The following is a 21,689-nucleotide window of genomic DNA, read 5'->3' on the forward strand; positions in this document are numbered from 1 at the left end:
TTGATGTTGCTGAATTCTCATTTAACTTAATCTGTGTATTATAAAATGGTAAAGCATTATAACCTAATCTATCTTTTGAAAATAAAAAACATTTAAATTATGTAATTCATTACTACCTTTTTTGTCAGTGACAGAATTTGTTACTATATCTAATATTGCTACAGTCTTAGTTACACTATCATTTAAATGAATCCTTTGCATTTGTTACAAAATGGTAAAACATTAAATGCTACACTGTCTATTAAAAGGAACAATAATCAATGATACATCACATTTAAGTTATTACTCCATTTGTCCTCATTGTTTTTTAAGAGGGGGACAAAAAAAAGGTTCCATAATGTTAAAATGCATAAAAAGGCTGAAATAAATTAAAGATAAGACACAAGGATAACATCTGGGTTTAGGTCATAGACATTGATTGTGTGTGTTTTGCCACGTTTTTATCTGATTTATGAGTCTAACTTAGACCTGTATGAGTGAATGACAGGGTATGTGTCTTTTCCTGAATTGTGTCTTGTTTGGTTCGAATTGCCATCAGCACCTAGTATTGAAATAATTGCGGGAAACTGATGGTTGGATGGATAGTATTCTCAATCTTTTCCATCCATCCATCCATTATCCAACCCGCTATATCCTAACTACAGGGTCATGGGGGTCTGCTGGAGCCAATCCCAGCCAAAACAGGGCACAAGGCGGGAAACAAACCACGGGCAGGGCGCCAGCCCACCACAGGATACACACATACACACACACCCACACACCAAGCACACACTAGGGACAATTTAGAATCACCAATGCACCTAACCTGCATGTCTTTGGACTGTGAAAGGAAACTAGAGCACCTGGAGGAAACCCACGCAGACACGGGGAGAACATGCAAACTCCACGCAGGGAGGATCCAGGAAGTGAACCGTGCCACCGTGCCATTGTGCCACCCTCTCAATCTTTTAATTGACAAAAATGACAAAAAATAGTAGTCTTTGCACCTTTGCAAATTACAATTTAAAAAAAAACAAAAACATAAAGATCTACTTCACAAAGAAGTTAGTAGGAGTCTGGAATAAGCCCCTCACAGATATTATTGATGCAGACAGTCTACCACCTTACAAGAAATTATTCTCTATATTCTTTTACTATGTTCACCAATTATGTGCTACATCTGACAATAAAATTAAACTTGGAAGGAAGCCTGGGATAAATTAGGTAACACATAATAGATGGAAGATTATCTTAGTAGTATGCTTTTTTATGGTAAGATAGAAGGTTTAACTCTGGACCGAAAAGTGTGGATGTCCTGCATGAATTCTCTTGTTTTTTTGTATTTTTAAATGGGCAGTGCTGTTTGCATCAGGTTCATCTGACAAATGTTACCTTCTTTGGGAGTCATTAATTAAGTCTACAAGGGTTAATGAAAGTTGTGATTGGATAGTGCTGTTCCCAGTGCATTTGAAAAATACACACACTAAGCAGGTATATCTGTTTAATAAGAGAAATATAAATATAAACTCTGTTTTTTATTCGTATACAAAAAAGCTTTGCCTTCTTCCATGAATAATAAGGTAAGAACATATTTTGTACTATGTTTCATTGAGTATTTGCAATGCTGAATGGTGGTTTCTCATTTCCAATTAAAAATGTGTCTGTTTAATTTAATATACTTTATTTTATTTTTTTACAGGTTTGCAAGAAGGCCATTTATAAGAAATGGCTATAGCCAACGCAACCTCTGCTACAACATTTATTTTTACAGCATATGTAAATCTGAGTAATTTCAGGCACTTCTGTTTTATAATTGCCTTCTTGATGTATCTGATTACTGTCTTTTTCAGTGTTAGTCTTATGCTTTTAGTATACTTGGAGAACAGCCTACACAAGCCTATGTACATATTTTTATTCAATCTGATTTTAAATGGACTTTTGGGATGTAATTCATTTTATCCTAAATTTCTAAGTTCTCTTTTTTCAGATATTCCTGAAACTACACATATAACCTGTCTCATGCAGGCCTTTTGTATAGGCGTATATGGGGGCTGTACCTATGCAACCCTTTCTTTAATGGCATATGACAGATACATATCAATTTGTAACCCGCTGCGATACCATGATATTATTACTCCCTTGAAAATAAAATTGCTTCTGATTTTTGGAAACTTATTTCCCATTTTATGCATGCTTATACATATTTTACTGACTGCACGACTTCCAATTTGTGGCAACACAATTCATAAAATATTTTGTGACAACTGGGCCATCGTTAAGCTTTCATGTGTGGAAACTGGTGTTAACAATGTGTTTGGCTTATTTTTAACAACTATATTGGTGGTGTTTCCTTTTGTTCTTGTTATCTATTCTTATATGAAAATACTCCTCATCAGCCTAAAAGCATCAAAAGAAGCACAATACAAAGCACTGAGCACATGTGCGCCTCATTTGATTACTTTCATTAATTTCACAATAGCATCAATTTTTTCAATAATTTACAACCGCTTTGAAATGAAACTAGAATTCAGTACACACATATTAATGTCTATGCAGTTTATTATAATACCTCCACTGCTTCACCCAATTATCTACGGAATTAGAACTAAAGAAATCAGGAAATGTATCGTAAAAGCAATTAGCAGGAGAAAAGTTACCTCCAGAAGACTTAATTTATTTAGCATTTCAAAACACTTTCCCACTGATTGACATGAAAGATTATAAGAGTAAAAGAGTTGTATGCATTCAGATTTAAAAAAATGCTTACCCTCTTGCCAAACAGTTGCAGTTGCACAGTAAAAGGCACTGCATGCTTTGCAGTATGGATAACATTTGAAATGTAAAAAAATATTCTTTACAATTGTTTTAAATATATATGACACTGAATTTTCATAGTATTACTTTTGCATATTTATTTATTGTTTAATGCTAATTGCAGAAATGTAATTTTAAAGTGTATTTTCATGTACAGTATCATATGGATCATTGTAATATAGGGGTGGTATAGGGGTGGCTCAATTTTAAGTTTTCCTTGCCATGATATAAGGAAACAATAACAGTGGATTTGTTGTTATTTTTTTGTGCTTCTTCTTTGACTACCAGATTGAAAGTAGAATAAATAAAATACACCAACTAATAAGACATTGTACAAGGTTAAAGGATGGCTGTCTGACAAATCCAGATGTCCTAACTGTTCATTACACTTGCTTTGAACTTGTGGCCTTTTCCTGCAATCTGATCAGCCAAAGAATGAACATGAGAATAGTTGGTTAAATTTATTTTAAATTCTCCCAATACAGTGCTATTAAGTGGAAATTATATTTTTATTATATAATCTTCATTTTCTTATACTGAGATTTGCATCCTGCCTAAGCTTGCCACCTGTTTTGCCACTATGGTTGAAAAAACAGGATTTCTTTTTTCCCATAACTCATGACCAAAAGAAAGCAACTTAAAATAATGAAAAGATAGATATCTCATATATATATATATATATATATATATATATATATATATATATATATATATATATATATATATATATATATATATATATATATATATGGAAGCATCAAAAGAATCCCACAAAAAGCACATAATACTTTATAAAAAGAAATATTTCTAACAGACTTATTTGAGAAATACAGTAAATGTGATGTGAGTCAATTTTCAGCGTAACTTTTACTGTTTTCTTCTATTCTTGTTAATTAATGTGCAGTGTTTAGTAAATAAAACTTTGTTTAACCTGATTGAAAGCAAAGTTCAAATTACATTAGCAAAATCTGTGCAAATCTTATGTGGTAAAAAAGAAGTGTAACAATGTATGAATCAAAATTGGAATGGCATGGTAGCATAGGTTTCCTGATATTGTTTCTGTTTGCCTACGTGCAGTTTACATATCTTCTGTGATTTTCATCAGGTCTTCAGTGTTTGTCCATGTCTACTTTATAAACATTGTTGACCCTAAATTGCTCTAAGTCTGGGATTAATTTCTCCATATTTTCTTGGTGTGCTTATTATCAAAACAGGAGTGAAACTCAATCTTTAGTCAAGCAGCCTAATTGTGCTGCTTTATTTCTTACTCTCTTAAGTATGCAGCAAGGGCTTGGAGTATTATTCCTAATAATGCTTCTTTTTGCAGTTCATAAAAAGTTATTGTAATTGGTAGGATTTCAAGATGGGCCTGAACGTTTCTCTTATTTAGTCCCTTTGATCCTAGAAAAGCAGGCACTATTTTTTTGGGTAAGTTCAGGGTCCACATGAGGCTTACCACTATACTTGTACTTTTCTCAATTCGTTCTTCTTTTTTGCTTATCTAATGTTTCTGAATTCTTTCTTCTGCTGCTTAGCGTATTGAATAGTGGCAACCCACTGGCAGAACCCAACGACCCAAAAGACTGCCTTAGAGACTCTCATCTAATGCTACTAGCATAATATCTCTCCTGGTCACTGTATACAGGATTTCACATTTAAGAAATTAACACAAATATTAGTAGCAGCATATCTTATGATCCCAGTTCACCATGAACCTATGATGAAATAATCAGGCTGAGAAAAGGAATGCATAAACCAGTAAGGCTTCTTTTTTTGCAAACTAACTAAGACTAATTCTTATTTAGGTTACTTAAGTCTATGGAACTTTTTATTGGTAGCTTTAAAGAATCAATTGTGATATTTATTGTACAATTTTTCATTCATGTATTGAAATTCTCAATTTTTTAATTCATTTGAACATAATTATTTATCCTTCTGGTTTTCTGAACTCACTTAATCCCCTTTAAGAGTCACAGGGAACTTTAATCTACCTTAACAGCATCAGGCACAAGGCAACAACCAAACCTGAAGGGATGCTAGTCTTTTACAAGGCACAGTCCCACACAATGCCCAAAAAGTTCATTTAGAATCATCAATTATCTTATTACTGAATTGGATACTCCCTTTGGAGAAATTCTGGTTACAATAATAAAACATTTTTGGAGCATAAGTGTTTCCATTTTTTCTTTTTTTATATGTCACTTATTACAGACCAGTGGTACTTATGCCTCACAGCATGAGTGGCTTTGAAAGGCTGGTCTTGGACTAAAGGTGTCCTGGTATGGTAGATTACCTGGATTCATTGCAGTTTGCCTATCAGCAATTTTCCATTTGCTCTTCAAGGCTTATTCTCAACTGGATAAACCAGGCAGCACTGTAAGGATTGTGTTTTTTGATTTCTCCAGTGACTTCAATACCATCCAACCAACTCTGTTAGTGGTTAAGCTCAGAGATATGCAGGTGGATGAGCCTATAGTGTCCTGAATAATGGACTATCTGTCGGATACATCACATTTTGTGAGGCTCAAGGACTGTGTCTCTGATGTGAATGTGAGCAGCACTCGAGCCCAACAAGGAAGAGTACTGCCTCCTTTTCTCTTCACTCTGTGTATTGATAAGGGGGATGAGACAGAGTATAAGAGTCAGGTGAAGAACTTTGTTTTTTGGTGCACAAAAAATTGTCTGCAACATAACATCACCAAAACCAATTCACTTTTGCTGCACCAAAGAGTCTCCTTGTTTGGTTACTTTTCAGGGAGTGGATGTAGAGGTGGTGCAGTTCTACAAGTGCCTGCAGGTACACATCAATGGCAGGTTGGACTGCTCTAGCAATAGAGAGGAACTTTATAAGAAAGGGCAAAGCAGGCTGTTTTTTTTTTCTCAGGAGACTGTGTTCCTTTAAATGGTGTCTTTGGTATCCTTCACACATTCTACAACTCTGTGATGGCCAGTGCGATTTTCTACACTGTGGTTATCATGGAAAAAATGTTCCTCCATCTTCAAAGAAGGCAACCATGGAGCCCAGAATGCAGAACATTTCTTTATTTGCACTTTTTTATAAACAAATGTCTCAGTCCATGGAGTGAGCAATCAATTGAACAATTCATCAGCTTTTATACTTTTCTATTACCATTATCTCATCTAATACATCACATCATCTGACTTTTAATATGCAGAATTTTATCACCCCCTCCAATCAACTAATGCCTCCAGTAATTGCTAACTCATGTCAACTCTCCCATTGATCTGAATGCCGCCTCATTAATAGGAGTTTTGTGTAGATTCTCCAATTGTTCTTATCACCGCTTCATTGAAGGGGTGTTTAGGCTTTCCCATCTGCTTACCCTCATTTTCTAAAGGGGTGTTTGTTACTCATTTACCTCTTTCTAACCTTGGAAAATCATGTTGGTGCTTTCTCTCAGATGAGGCAAACCTCACATGCTTAAGCTTTAAGTTACATTTAGTTAACCCTTGAGTTACATTCAGTCCATTTACTTATGTTTAATCATTCATTCTGTAATAGCTTCATGCAAGTATGTACTTTAGATTGAATTTAAAAATTATTATATATTAACCCTAACCCTAATTTCTATATGTTGTGTTGGACCGATTACATCACTTCAAGAGAGGCACTCTGATTCAACAAGTTAACTGATAGAACAGGCTCAGTTATGGGAAGTACTTTGGACCCCCTGGAGGTAGTAGCAAAGGAGAAAATGAAAACAAAACTGAGTGCCATTATGAACAGTACTGCACATCCTTTCTCTGACACATGAACACTGAATACTTTCAGACAGCTTTCTGTCAAGAAATGATAATGGGGCTCCTTTAAACCAACAGCAACATGTCTTTATAATTCCTCTCTGTACTGTAACTGACAAGTCAGAAGTTTTTCTTTCTTTTTAATTTTCTTCCTTTTTTGTCATTTTGCTGTGTGTTCAGATCATAGTTTTCTGTAATAAATGACATCTGACATAGTTTTTGACCAAACTCTGTTTATCAAGCAAACTTAATCAATAGTTTACATTAAAATAAGTGTATCACATCAGAAATACATACAGTAGTGACTGAAAACAGAATTCAGTATATTCTAATTACCATATATAAGTTCTCCCATGGATAAATCGGGACTTGATTTTACAGTGTAATTTCTGGTATTTTGTTGTATTCTGGTATAATGTTGGTTGTATAAGTCAAATGCAGAAAACTCACACTATTGGTACAAGGGACTATGATATGCTAACGCCTTTATTTCCATGTGGGTGCAGCAATGTGCTGTATCAACGTGTGCTCCTAACCTCTCTCTGTCTCTTGTGCATACGTGACCACACGGTAATACCCGAACTATTCTAAAGCAATGTTTGCATTGATTTGTGTTTTTTGTATCTCACACCCTCATACACCTTTATTGTAAGAGCATTCCTTATCTATAATGAAGCGTTAAATCAGAAGAAAATATGAAGCTGGCTTTAAATTAAACATCATTGAAGTAGCAAAAGAAATTGGTAACTGCACTGCTCCAACAAAATTTGATGCGTCTGAGAAACTGATGCAAGATTGGAGGAGGCAAGAAGATGTAAAAAAAAAAAGGTGTTGCATTTTTGAACGGGCGTATAAGTCAGGGTCTGATTATATGATCAATTTTTCAGGTTTAAAGACCCGACTTATACGTGAGTATATACAATATACTTTGTCAAATTTCATTGACTGAACAGGTATAAATAAATACTAGTAAATACTTCATTAAAGTTTAATGCCAAGTTCACCACAGACTATCTTTCTCTGGCACTGCAGAAATGAAAATGAAATAGTTAGCTCACTGAGCTAAGACAACTAACACAACTCATCATTGTGAGAGTGATAATGTGACTCCAGCTCATGTATAGCTTAACTCAGTTACACTCTATCCTCTATAGGTTTATTATCATATTATATAAAAAAAACACACAAAATACTGTTGCATTTTACACAAAGATTTGTTTCATTTTTTAACAACAACATTTATTTATATAGCACAATCCTGCATACCTTATATGTAAACGTCTACACGTGGAAGTGTGTGTGTCTGCTACAGCATGAAGCTCAAAGAATGCAACTCTGTCACCAAAGTGAAACTGCTGAGAAAAGAGAAACTCGCTTAGACGGTAATAGACAAAGGAGGCAAGTACTTTGGCAAAATGAACCCTCTGAGGAGAGAGAACCTTGCTTAGCCACTAATGCACAACTAATGCGATTGAGTAGTTGAAGTGCAAGAATCTATGGTTTCTAGGAGCCCAGGAATTTTACAGGCTTACACAGCTAGTTGCAATATAAGATTGTTGTTGTGGGATAGCTTATACAGGCAGCATTAGATCTAAAGAAGAAATGAAGCCTTGACAAGATGCCAGTTAACTATAAATTTGCCCTTTCAAGGGTATTCTAAGTGTGCAATGTGATGAACTCTGCCTTGCATGCAGTACTACTCAAATTAGCACCGGTTCCTTTGAAACTATAAGGTAATAGGAAGTTTTACAAGATGGAAGCAATGAGAAGTCAAGCAAGTTAGGCCCCTTCTTCAGATATAAAAAAAGGAATAAAAAGTGTAATTTTGCTTGACTTCTCATTACAGTCTTTATCAAGAACCTTTTATTATGAGAAAAATATTTAAGACTAAAAATATGACTGTTTTGAGTCTTTTGAGACCTTTTGAGACCTTTGAGACCTTTATTATTGAAAGTAAAATAAAACCATCTATGATGATATAATACCCGTGATAGCTGCATTTAAATTCATTGAAACAAAATTTTGATTATTACTTTGCTGAAGAAATTAAAAGCTGTGAAAATAAAATGTGGATAGCGAATCCATTTCAGAGTGATGTTGTGACTACTGGAATTGACATGATATTGATCTTTCAGGTGTGGCAATGTGCTGTATCACCTCCAGGCCTCAAAAGATACATTTTTGAAAATGAATTTTGATAAAAAAAAAATGTATTCAGCTTTGGTTATCAGTGCAAAATACCCACTCTTACCCTTTCTACCGTGGCTTTGAACATGCTACTCACTTTTACAGTCTCATACATGTGTGAAGTTGGATTTTCCTCCATGATAGTGATTAAAGATAAATTTAGAAATAAACTGCAATTATCAAATTCATTGCATTGAAAATGACTAATATCGATGTGAACATTAAGGATGTTATCAATAAAAACAGAAAACAAGTGCATATTCCAAAATGTTTTCATTTATTTTAACCAAAACTTCAATTGATACCAGAAATCCAATTTCAATAAAAGTCAAACTTGTGTATGTTTATGTAACTCCTTTACACTATTAGTACCATTTCAGTTGTCCTGAAAATAATTTTAATGTATAATATTTGCATGCAATGAATATTTAGAAGATTTTACTTTTATATATAACATTTATTTAGATTGCAGAAATTTTCAGGAAACCCTATTTTCACATTACACCAAATGCATATTTCTTTAGCTAGTAGTTTTTTTTCTGTGTCTGTAGGCTGACAAAGCTGTACTTCCCAAACTGATCACAAGATGGTGACATAAGACCAGCAAATGCAAGTGACTCTGTTTTGAATAAAAATATTTGTAACTTAGATCATACATGATTTTGAGTGAACATAATGTATAAATTCCCAAAGTTTATAAAAAATACAAGGTATTATTGAAAAGCTGTCTTTTATTTGACTGTACCTTTAATATAAAGGCTAGAATTAATTTAAAAAGCACAGGAATATGTATAATATGACAAAGTACTTTATGAATTTAAAAGCTGTCTGCTAAAAACTGATAGATAGATAGATAGATAGATAGATAGATAGATAGATAGATAGATAGATAGATAGATAGATAGATAGATAGATAGATAGATAGATAGATAGATAGATAGATAGATTGTACTTTATTTGTCCCCAAGGGGAAATTATATGTGTTTTATAAACCAATCTCTAGTGAAACCAAAATTGAGAATTACAGATGTGGGCCAAACTTAATGGAAAACAAGAATAAGTTAAGGCAAAATAGAGATTTTTTGGGAATAGGTTTGGATTACATGCAGTCATCAGTGAGATTGTATTCACTTAGTGTGAAAAATCAAATATTGTTAATTAAACTAGTGTTCTAAACTGACTGTAAACTTTCCGTTGTCTGGCCAGCTGCTTAAATGTTTAGTATCCCCTATTGACTGGAACCTGTGGGAAATGGCAGTGTTTCTTAAAACAATGAGTTCTCTATATGTGCTATTTCTAGTTACTTGATCTTCATACAGCTAATTAAATTGCAGAAGCTCATTTAGTAGTACTTGCAAAGTTGAACGCAAGATGGTGATAAAAGATCTAATGAATGACAAAGTATTTCAAATTAACCTCATTTCACCTGGGTGTGATTATTTGCAACTTGCCATACTGCATCTAATCTGATATATTTATCTTGACTCTTTTTAACCTTTTCTTTATTTAATATACTTAATATATTTAAAAGTAATAATGCTCTTTCTTGCTATAGGCATTCACATTTTACAAAGTTAAGCAAATTAGTGAAGGACCAATTCCTTTATCAGTAGGTTTAAAGGTTCAGAAGAAATATGCAGCTTCATCATATATGTGATATACTGTATCTCAGTGTATTTGTTGAAATTCAGTATCTTTGAGATTTACACTAATTGTAAAAATTCACTATTAAGTTCTATTCACAGAAGTTTCTCCATAGACGGGTTCAATTCCAAAATTTAAAAGATGCCCATTTTAGGTTGATTTCTGATTCTTTCATTGGCTAATTGTGCAAGGCTACAGGTATATGTATGTAGGCCCTGCATTGAATTGGCATCCCACTTTTGCTGGCTCTTACATCTAACATTCCAAGATGATAGGCACTAACTTTCCATTACCCTGTAATAGAGGACATATACTTATATATAATGAATGACTGGATGGATTAGCAGCAATTAATGCTCTGCTCATTATTATCTACAGTAAACACATGAAAAAATGCTTACCAAAGTTTCCAATATGAAATTTCCTAAAATTTAACAAAATGATAAAAAATGGTCTGGTATTTTTCAATCACACACACTCAGATCCAATATCTGCATACTGTGTAAATATCAGCCAAAGAAGACATGATTTTTTTTCCCACTACGGATTGCCCACATTTTTCAAGTAAAGGAATCAAGTTAGTATTGTATTCATATATTCATCCATTTTTTAACCCACTTAATCCAAATTGTCCCAGTCCATTCATTATAACCTGAATGCCCCGTTTGGGAAAGTAAGCACTAACCATCCCAACTTGGTTGCTTCTCCCATTATGTTGTCCATCAGTTATGGTCTCCCTGCCAGGTAAGGCATCCCTCTCCATCACAGTTGGGATGCAACTCCATCCACTCTGGAACCTACATTAGCTAGGGAATTAATTCACAACAGAATATTTAACAATATGTTACAATGACTGCAATTTCTTTTCATATACAAATATATAATATTGCAAAATAAGAAAAACTGAGACAAGAACAAGCCATTCTGGCCAACAAGCTTCCCCAGCCACAAATATTAGTTTGTCACGTACAGGGATTCTTTATTATTGTCTGATTAAATTTTCCTTAGGTACTCTTTAAAAGCATGATCTAACAGTAAATAAAAGTAGTGATTTGCATCATAATATCTTTCCAGGACTAATTTTAATGACCCTACACCTACACCTAGGCACCTAGACCCTCCTACAGCATTACATTTTTTTCTTTACAAATATTATTAGTGCTTGTTTAAAAAATCAGTACATTTAGTTTTATGAGCTGTGCTTTTACCAAAATCTGTGAGAAATTAAAAGATTCTGTGGGGAAAGTGTAGAATGCGTTTTTTCTTCAGCGCTCTTTGGAGCTCTTCCTTGTTCTCTACGTACTGCGTTCACAGTCAGTTCACGTGATTACGTGGGAGCCATGATGATGTGAGACGCAATCCTGCCTCCCACAGCCATCGAGCTGCAGTCTATTACAGTATATGGACGAAAATAGGTTCCAGTTATGACCATTATGCGTAGAATTTCGAAATGAAACCTGCCCAACTTTTGTAAGTAAGCTGTAAGGAATGAGCCTGCCAAATTTCAGCCTTCTACCTAAACGAAAAGTTGGAGAATTAGTGAGTCAGTCAGTCAGTCAGTGAATGAGTCAGTCATTCAGTCAGTCAGTGAGGGCTTTGCCTTTTATTAGTATAGATAAAACTTTAACTTCATTTAAATAATCTATATTCTTCACTAGGACTGGCATGAAGGACAGAATAATTAAACATGTACTACAAAGATATTTCAATGTTCTAAACATACAGATGGCTTAACATCTATTATAAAGCTGATTGTGTGGTGATCGGTTACTTGGAGAAAGAAAAGCAAGGACTGCAGGGGCAGCCATGCCAATATATATTGAATATAAAACAGAAAGATAAAATAATGACACAACTAAAAACGCAGCGGCAAATTTCGACAAAGGTTAAATGCTTGTGTCATGAGCACGAGGCAGCTATACAGTGTCCGCAACAGACGTGGCCATCCACCGTGCATAAGATGCCATACTGACATAGGTCCAGGGCTGCCACAAGCCTAGCGCCGCCCCTAAGTACTGCTGCAATAAATAATTTCATCGAAGGTCACGCACAATCACTGCACCGTGAAACCCATGTTTAATAACGTGCATTAACTCCTATCAATATGAAAATGATATCACGTATACATCTCAGTATTTTAGTTATTCAGAGCTGTAATATCACGAATGTAATATATTCTGTGTCCAGTCGGAGGAAGAGAGCCGATTTAAGAAGCAAGTAGTGATTCACAGACATAGAGCACATAGAAGATCACATACAAAACAAAGCTTTTAACGTGCTACTTTAATTACGATATGATTTGAGAAACCGGTTAATTAAACGATTTTAAAATGAAGTTTATGATGTTCTACTTTAATGACAAAATAAACTACATGATTAAAGTGGAAATTTCGAGATTGAAGTTGACATTTCGTGCTTTTTCCCACTGTGTGCCTTCTTTTTTCTCTGTACCCTAATAAGCTTTCATATGAAGAAAGAACGCGGAAGTTGGAGTATGCACAGATTCCTGCATCTGGATTTTTCCGTGCGTAAGCACATTTCGGCTTTTGTGCTTACGTCATGTTATAGTGCGAATTCTACGCATGCCGTTATACATGAGGCCCCTGGTCAGTGTGAAATGTAAAGCTCGTGCACACGCCTGCCACCCCTCCCAGACTCCACACCGGAATTACGCCTCTGAATATGCAAATCAATATAGATATTCCCTTAAGTACAGCATTCTGTGAAAGAACAAAGGCAAAAGCACTGGGAAAAAAGAAGAATTTCAGCAAATGCCAAGTGGAGGTAATGAAAAACATACAGTTTGTTGGTTTAAGCAGTTGTATAACCAATGAAAGGAACCTGATCAAAAGTTCAAGATCAGAAATTTGCATAGTGCCTGTAATAAAAAAAGAAGTTGTCAGATATCAAAGTTGCCATGAAAAGGCAAGTCATAGCCCACCATCTGAGTGTCATATGGAAGCTTATTAGGGTACAGAGAAATAAAAAAAAATAGGGACACAGTGGAAAAAAAAGCACAAAATGTCAACTTTAATCTCGAAATTTCCACTTTAATCACATAGTTTATTTTGTCCTTAAAGTATAACATCATAAACTTCATCTTAAAATCCTTTGATTTACTAGTTTCTGAAATCCCATCGTAACTAAAGTAGCATGTTAACTGCTTTGTATTCTATATGCTCTTCTATGTACACTGTGTGTATGAATGACTACTTGCTTGTTATTAAACGGACTTTCTCTTACACCGACAGGACAAAGAATACATTACATTCATGATATTACAGCTTTCTGAACAATTTAAATACTAAGATTTATGCTTGATAACATTTTCTTTATGAAATGAATTAAAGCATGTAAAAAACATAGGGTCACAGTGAGGCAGGGGTAGTGATGAGCTGGCAACCAGTCCAGAGATTGTTCTTGCCTAACGCAAGATGCTTGCTGCGGTATGCGCACCCTCAGTGAAATAATTTATTGCAGCAGTACTGTATCTTTCAAACGTACTAACCCCCAATTCCTGTCCTTCCTTTTCTTTGACTAAGTAACCAATAGCCACAAGATCAGCTCTTTAATAAAAGTCAGAACACAGATTGTTCAAAATTTTTAAGGAACATTAATATCTTCGTAGTACATTTTTAATTATTCCTTCCACCTCTATCCAGGGTCGCACCAGTCCCAGAAAGCATACACCACGAGGTAGGAACAATCCCTGAACGGGGCACCAGTTCAATGCTAGCGCTGTCCAGGGTTTCCAGACGCTTAATTGATAACAGTATACATTATTTAAATGAAGTCAAAAATTATCTGTATAATGTAATATGTATATACTTTACTGCATTTCATCTTAAAAATGAATTCACGAACTCCAAGAAGATAGTGCCTGGAAATCTAAATCGACTTAGAAGCTAGTCATCATCATCTGTAAATACGTGCTCTCTTGTATTGAATTGAATTAAATTCCTTTATTTTTATTGTATGGTGCAATGAGATTCAATATGCAAATCCTGCAAAAACTTATTTTCCTATAAAATGGTAAAATAACAACAACAACAATAAATTGTACTTAAAAGTACAATCAGTTCTACTGAGAGCACTTGATGGACTGATTGAGTGCGTTTAGAGCTCTTGGGAAGAAACTGTTTCTGAACTGCAAGGTTCATACAGGAAAGACTCTGAAGAGTTTGCCTATGAGAGAAATTCAAATAGACTGTGTGCATGGCTGAGGCAGCATGTGCTAGATTATGTACCCCGACAATTCTCTCCGTACTTAACACAATCTTCAGTAGAGCTTTCCGATCAGCTGCTATATAGCTGTGATTCCTTACTCAGATACAATGGGTTAAAATACAGGGGCATTGAGAGTAATAACGCCAAAGCAGCTATGGTATTTGGAATAGTTTGGCCATTCTGTGCATCATTATATTGTTACAGGTTGATTACGATCAGATGCCATCAACTAAAAAAGATATGCAGTTAATTTCAGTGTATTTGATAAAGCCCTATCAGGGATGTGAATCAATTAAATAAAGGGAAACCACACAAGAACAGTAACACTGCTTTGACGTTGGGTGCTGCCGGTTTGCAAAACCGAGCTGAAAATTTGCGTACACTATGGTTTGACCTAAGGTGAAAATGTGCATGGCTTTACGCCAAGTTCAGTTTTTATACATCATGATGTGAGCGTGGAAATGGGTGTATGCAACATTTTTGTTCGTACGCACCGTTTAAACATGAGGCCCCTGGTGTTGTGGATAGGTATTGTGTAATTTTGACCTTTCCTCTAGGGAAACTCTCACCATTATTAAAGGTGGGCACAAAACAAAACTTTGTATCATTAGAGATGATAGAAATGAGCGATCCTGCTCAGCTGTGTGTTCTTCATCAAACAGTAACTTTTCTGGGCTTTTGAATCAGCTCTTTTGCATCTTTGTAGACAGACAATATTTTCTTTATAATAATCAGTTTTGAAGTATCTTTCTTGTGATCACTGAGATGTTGAAGAATAGGCAGGATATTATGAAGTGTTGGTGTTTCCATGCACATGGATTTTGGCTGCTTACTTCGAGAAATTCTCCACATTTGAGGTAAATTGTGCTAAGATAAAAATATATATAAGCTTAATGTTTTCTTCTATTGCTGATATTTCAGAATAGGCTACATGTGGTGAAAATTCTGGAAGTTATACGCTGTTTTCGCTATGTCACTTTTTCACTACATTCGACAATAACGGCTGCATATGAATAATATTGTATTTAGGTGCAATATCATAGAAATTCGAATTCCTGTGCATAGATTTCAAATGCTTTGCATTTTGATCCTAGTTAATTTCTAGAATTAATGTAAAAATACCATACTGAGATATAAATGTGATTTCTGCCCTTTATTTTGAGGCACAACGAAATGAACACATCGGCTTTCTACGAGAAGCGAGCTGGTGGACTTCAAATCAGGGTTCCACCAGTTGAAAGTGTTGACAGCTGCCACAGTGACAGTGAGGAGAGCAATGAAGACTACATGCCTACACCATTATCACAAGGTGATGTTTTTGAAGATGAAAGCAGCAGTAATGAGAATACTGACAATGAAAGCAGCAGTGATGAAGACTCTGACAGCAATCATGATGCACCTGCTAGCACCAGTGCTACTGGTGCAAGAAGGCGACCAGCTGCTACTGCAAGGAGAACACAGCAAAGGGTAGTGTAAGACATTCCAATTTGGCGAGCTGCTTTTCCAGATGCTGATGAAATCAGACTGCCCATTCAGTACTTCCGAGACTTTTTTGATGCTGATCTTTTGGTTAGTATTGCAGAACAAAGTAATCTGTATTGCACACAAAAAAAATCCAAATAGTGCCCTCAAATTGGATTGAAATGAATTGGAGCAGTGTATTGGCACTGTAATGTACATGAGTGTTGTGCATTTACCAAGGTCAAGAATGTACTGGTCCAGTGAATGTCGAGTAGCACAGGTGGCTGATGTGATATCCCGAGACAGATTGGAACAAATTAAAAACTTTGTTCATTTCAATGACAACAGCAACATGCCAGCCAATGAAATTATGATAAGCTTTTCAGGGTCAAGCCAATTATTGATTCACTTCTCCCAAACTTTCAGGGTCTCTCACAAGATCAGATGTTGTCTATTGATGAGCAAATGGTGCTATTCAAAGGTAGATCTAGTCTAAAGCAATATATCTCCAAGAAGCCATACAAATAGGGATACAAAATCTTTGTGCTGGTGCATTCATTTGGTATATTTGCAGGGAAAATAGATAATGTATCTGGAGAATCTAACAGTGGTGCAAGTGGAAACATTGTGCTAAAGCTTGCACAAGTTATTCGTGGTGCTCTCAATCACTTGCTGTATTTTGACAACTGGTTTTCTACCTTGGATTTGTTTGTTGCGCTCGCAAACAATGGAATACCAGCCCTTGGGACTGTGCAGCACAGTCGCCTGAAGGGTGCAATTTCAGCGTAGACACCAATATGAAGAAGAAGGGAAGAGGGACATTTGAAGAGAAAAAGTTTATTGTAGTCAATGTAGAAATAAGAGCAGTAAAATGGTTTGATAATGGAGGGGTGATCGTTGCCAGCACTTTTGCCAGTACCCAGCCTGTTTCTAACATAAAAAGATGGGATAGAAAGTCGAAAAAGAAAGTGTTGATAGAATGTCCAAACTTCATCAGTGTGGGTACAACAAGTTCATGGGCGGCGTTGATGCTCTTGACACACTAATTGCATATTATCGCATCCACATTAGGTCAAAAAAGTACTATCATAGGTTCATTTTTCATTTTGTTGATATGGTCATTGAAAACAGCTGGTTGTTGTATTGATGTGATTGTGATTCACTGGATGTTCCAAGAAAAAAGCAGAAGGATTTGCTTGCTTTTAGAACATCAATTGCACAGGCACTTTGCATGCATGGCAAGGATATGTCAAGGAAGAAGAGGGGGCGGCCTTCATCTGATGTTGAAAGGGATTTCGAAAAGAAGAAACATTGAGGTTCAGCTAAGGCTATTCCAACAATGGAAGTCCGTTCAGATGCTGTGGGTCACTGGCCAGTGGTTGAAAGTGGACGGCAACGCTGCAAACGCCCAAATTGTAAGGGCCAGACTGTAATCAAATGTTCAAAGTGCAATGTTCACCTGTGCCTCAACAAGAAAAAAAAAACTGCTTTTGAGAATTCCATGAGTAAGACTGTTTCTACTTATGTTACTTTTTGTTAATTTCATGACATTCTACTGATTTTTGGAAAATGTTTGTAATTTGGATTGTTGACTAGAAGAACTGATCAAATACAGCATCAATAAAATAATCTACATACCTGAGAGTGGAAAATTTGTTTAATTACTATTATACCCAATTATGCATAATGTCGCTAAACTGCATCATACCTAAATTTATATCTAATATGTGTGCTATATTCAAATTAACAATCTCCACTTAATTTAGCATCTATTTGATGGCAAAAACACAAATAATTTATTTTTTATACAATTGTAAATAAATTGAGACAGCAAGGGGTTAAGAACAATAATAGCAGAAAAGAGCACCTATTTGGGGACCACAAAGCCGCAGTGTCTGTGTGCGCCGCCATTATCTGCATTGCTTACAGAATACAATATGGGTATAGCTCTATCTTAACACCAGGCTCAGTCACAATCTTGTGTGCAGTAATTTCAGTCCAGCCAGGCATGGATTGAAAGACATCAGAGTTCCTTCCGTTCAGAGGCAGGACTCAGCACTCTGAATGTCCATCAAATCATCACCAATAGCCACCTCAGTCTGAGTGATTTCAGCGGTAGTGGCCAACAACTCATCAGGATCATGCCACTCCTTCAATAAATTAACAAGTAGGATTTGCAGAGGGTTGTGCTGGCCATGAATCCTAACTTTATATTTCACAGGACTCATGACATTTCACTAGAAACTTATGTGGGTCAGACAGGATCAAAACAAGAATTCACAAAGTTTTTTTTCAGTTATAATTACATTTCTGGGCTTTCTGTTTGTGTTGCTGATGTTCCACAGTGATGGATGACAAATTACAAATATGTTCTTGGAGTGAAGCAACCCGATTAACAAATATTGCCCTGTGTCAATGCAACCCCCTGTTCATTCTTCCTGAAAAAGGTCCAACAACCCTTGTGACCACCTGTCAAATAATAGTTCAGATGGGTTTAAGCTGGTAGATGCCTGAGGAGATTCCTGAACAACGAACAGGAGAAATGGCAACACGGTGTACTAAGAGGTCAGGTCTTCATGAACCACCTGATGATTCATCTGTTTTAAAGTCTTGTTAAATCGCTCGGTCATGCCATTTGTCTGAGGATTACAAACAGTGGTGCAGAATTATTTAATTGCTACTTTATAAAAAAAACAAAAATGTTTCCACATACACTTAATATAAAAATAAATAGGAATAGCACTCTAAGTATCTGTGGGTATTGTTTAATTCCTAAAAAGCCAAGAAGAAAAACAATAGTGTCCTGGCTAGAGTTACCTAACAGTCTTTGTTTAATCCATGGTGATTCCATACTAGCTAACACAGAGAAGTAGGACTGAGATGAAGACAGTAATGTTAGAGTACTGCTGCTTGCAATGGTGAATCACCCTTCTTTGACTTATTTAGCATATACAGTATAGTACATAGTCTAATCAGTATTTTGTCTGATTCAGAAATTAAAAGCAACAGACAAAGGCAGCCACAGAATTCATTGGTCCTGACTTAGTAACCATCAAGTTGAGTTAATCTCTCTAGTGTAGTAACGAAACAGCAAAAGATGCTGGTAATCTTTACTGTGAAAAATATTTTAATTATTTTGTGGATTATGTGGATTTACAAATGTTATGTTAGTTGAATTATTGTGGTGTTGCAAAAAAAGATGTTCTTTAAATTAATTTAATAGAATGTTTAAGGACAGTTTTCTCTAAAATCCACATACAGGTACTTGACTAAAACTTTTAATAGTAACAATATTTTCCTTTGATCATTAATACTTTTTGCAAGTAACTTAACATTTTTAAATATACAACACAGTAACTATTTGAAAATGTGAATGTATGTACAGTAACTACATTTTTAAATAGAAACAATGTTCTGCATTCATGGTTTACAGTCTGATGTTACATAAACAATAAATAGGTATACAGGGCATACGGTGCTGTACATACATATTCAACATATAAAATAAGTAGTTGCCAAAAAAGTACATACACTTGCATACTTACATTAAACAGACTAAAAAATATACCACATCTGAAGTTATGTCATTGTAAAAAAATATTAGACAAAACTCAGTAATGTAACCAATACATAAATTACTAGAAATATTAATATTCTCAGCATATTCAACAATAAGTTAAAAATTAAGCAATTAAATAAAAATGAACTTTTTTATTAATTTTTAGAAACAGAATCAGCCAGTATGTTTTGATGAAATTCTCCAACTTTTGTAAGGTACAGTGAAAATTTCCAGAATTGCTAAACAGTGAAACTGTATGTCAAAGATTAAAATGAATTAGAAGAAAGTGTATCAATAAATATTAAACTGACTTTGTTTTCTTTTTTCTTTCTCGCTTTACTCATCAATAAGGTGTGTTTCTCTTAAGATTCTCCTTCTACACATTTGCATGGCCTGCTACTGTATATACAATCACTTTTCCCTCTGAAGATTAAACAAATTAAGTGTTTGTAAACAGTCCAATTATTATGCACAGCAATCTGCTGTGTGTAACCATGGTAGATTTTGGAAAAAAGTATGATTGAGGAATAATAAACCTAAACAGTGCTGGGGCATAAAGCGTAACTTGGTACCCGAGAGGGTTTCCTGAATGATAAAACTTTTTTATTTTTTAGAGAAAGCTGAAGGGAGACGTACAAGAGCAGGAAACATAACTTTAGTAGAATGCCGAAGTGAGGCAGACTTGAAAAGAAGAAAGTTTTAGCAAAATGCTATAAAATTATTCGAAATTAGGAAGAGGTAGCATAATGGAAAAGAGGACAACAAGACATGTTATTGAAATGGCGAAAAAAAGAACTGGAAAATAAAGTCCAGCAAAACACTGACATTCAAAGAGAGAAAACAAAGTTGATAGATGCTGTGGACCACCAGGTGTGCACTGCCGTCCCAACTTGACACAGACAGGTGTGTGACACACGTTTTTTTCTTTTGTCCCTTGTGGGAAACATCAAGTATAGCACAGTCTAAGCACAGCACAAACTTTTCTTCTTTCTATTTTTCCTCCTCCACTCTTCCTCCAGGCAAGCATTGTCTCCATCCTCCCGATTCTGGCTCCCGAAGTAGTGTCACCCTCAGTATAAGGCACCCTGAAGTGCTCCAGGTGCTCATTCATGCATTTCCGACAGCACTTCTGGGTGTGGCGGAAAATCTGCCGATAAGGGCTCTGCAGCAACCCCTGGTGGCACCCATGCATCCCAACAGGGCTGTATCCAACTCCAACTCCCAAGAAGCCATGCGGGAGTCAGAGGCATCAACCTGCTACAACCGCTACAACCCGGGGGGCTGCCATGTAGTGTTCCAGTGGAGTTACTGCTCTGGATACGCTCCCTCCCCCAGTCCTTCCAGTATATTTAATAAGGGTGAGCTAAGGACTATATGTGTTTCTGTAAATAGCTTATTATTTCTGGATTTTTTAATTGCATCCATCCATCCATTATCCATCCCGCTATATCCTAACACAGGGTTACATATCCCAGCACAGGGTGCAAGGTAGAAACAAATCCCCAGGCAGGGTGCCAGTCCAACACAGGGCACACACACACCAAGCACACTAGGGACAATTTAGGATCGCTAATGCACCTAACCTGCATGTCTTTGGACTGTGGGAGGAAACCGGAGCACCCGGAGGAAACTCACAGGGACACGGGGAGAACAGGGAGGACCCAGGAAGCGAACCCAGGTCTCCTTACTGCGAGGCAGCAGTGCTACCACTGCACCACTGTGCCACCCACTTTTTTTATTGCATGCTGTATGTAATTGTACTATGTAATGATTGAGTATCTGTTGTTGTTTAGAGCAATTAAATACAGAGAAAGTTTTCTTTTCTTTAAACTTGGAGTAAACTGTGATTTTGTTATGTGTTAAATGGTTGGAGGTGACAGATATTGCAAATTCCAATAAGGGGGTGGCGACACCATACTAAAGACCACGGGGCCTTGCACACTAATTAAAGTAAGGGTAGTGGAAGGGAGTTACATGTGGATATGTTGTGTTTTACATGGTAAAATGCAGTAATATGGATGGAAAAAAAAATCCCACATACCAGGGGCTTTGTTAA

The 21,689-nt window shown here is 35.8% G+C and overlaps 1 protein-coding gene across 1 annotated transcript; it reads left to right on the forward strand.

Annotated features, from left to right (window-relative positions):
- The first annotated feature begins 1,704 nt into the window (after nucleotides 1-1,704).
- On the forward strand, nucleotides 1,705-2,688 carry LOC120524519 (olfactory receptor 1-like). Its single transcript, XM_039746353.1, has one exon. The coding sequence runs from the start codon at nucleotides 1,705-1,707 to the stop codon at nucleotides 2,686-2,688; it is 984 nt and encodes a 327-aa protein (XP_039602287.1).
- Nucleotides 2,689-21,689: the final 19,001 nt, after the last annotated feature.

This window comes from Polypterus senegalus, chromosome 2 (assembly GCF_016835505.1).
Source record: "Polypterus senegalus isolate Bchr_013 chromosome 2, ASM1683550v1, whole genome shotgun sequence".
Classification (NCBI taxonomy): domain Eukaryota; kingdom Metazoa; phylum Chordata; class Cladistia; order Polypteriformes; family Polypteridae; genus Polypterus; species Polypterus senegalus.

Coding starts and splice junctions, on each gene's coding strand:
- LOC120524519 (XM_039746353.1), top strand. CDS start 1,705: ATGGCTATAGCCAACGCAACCTCTGCTACAACATTTATTTTTACAGCA.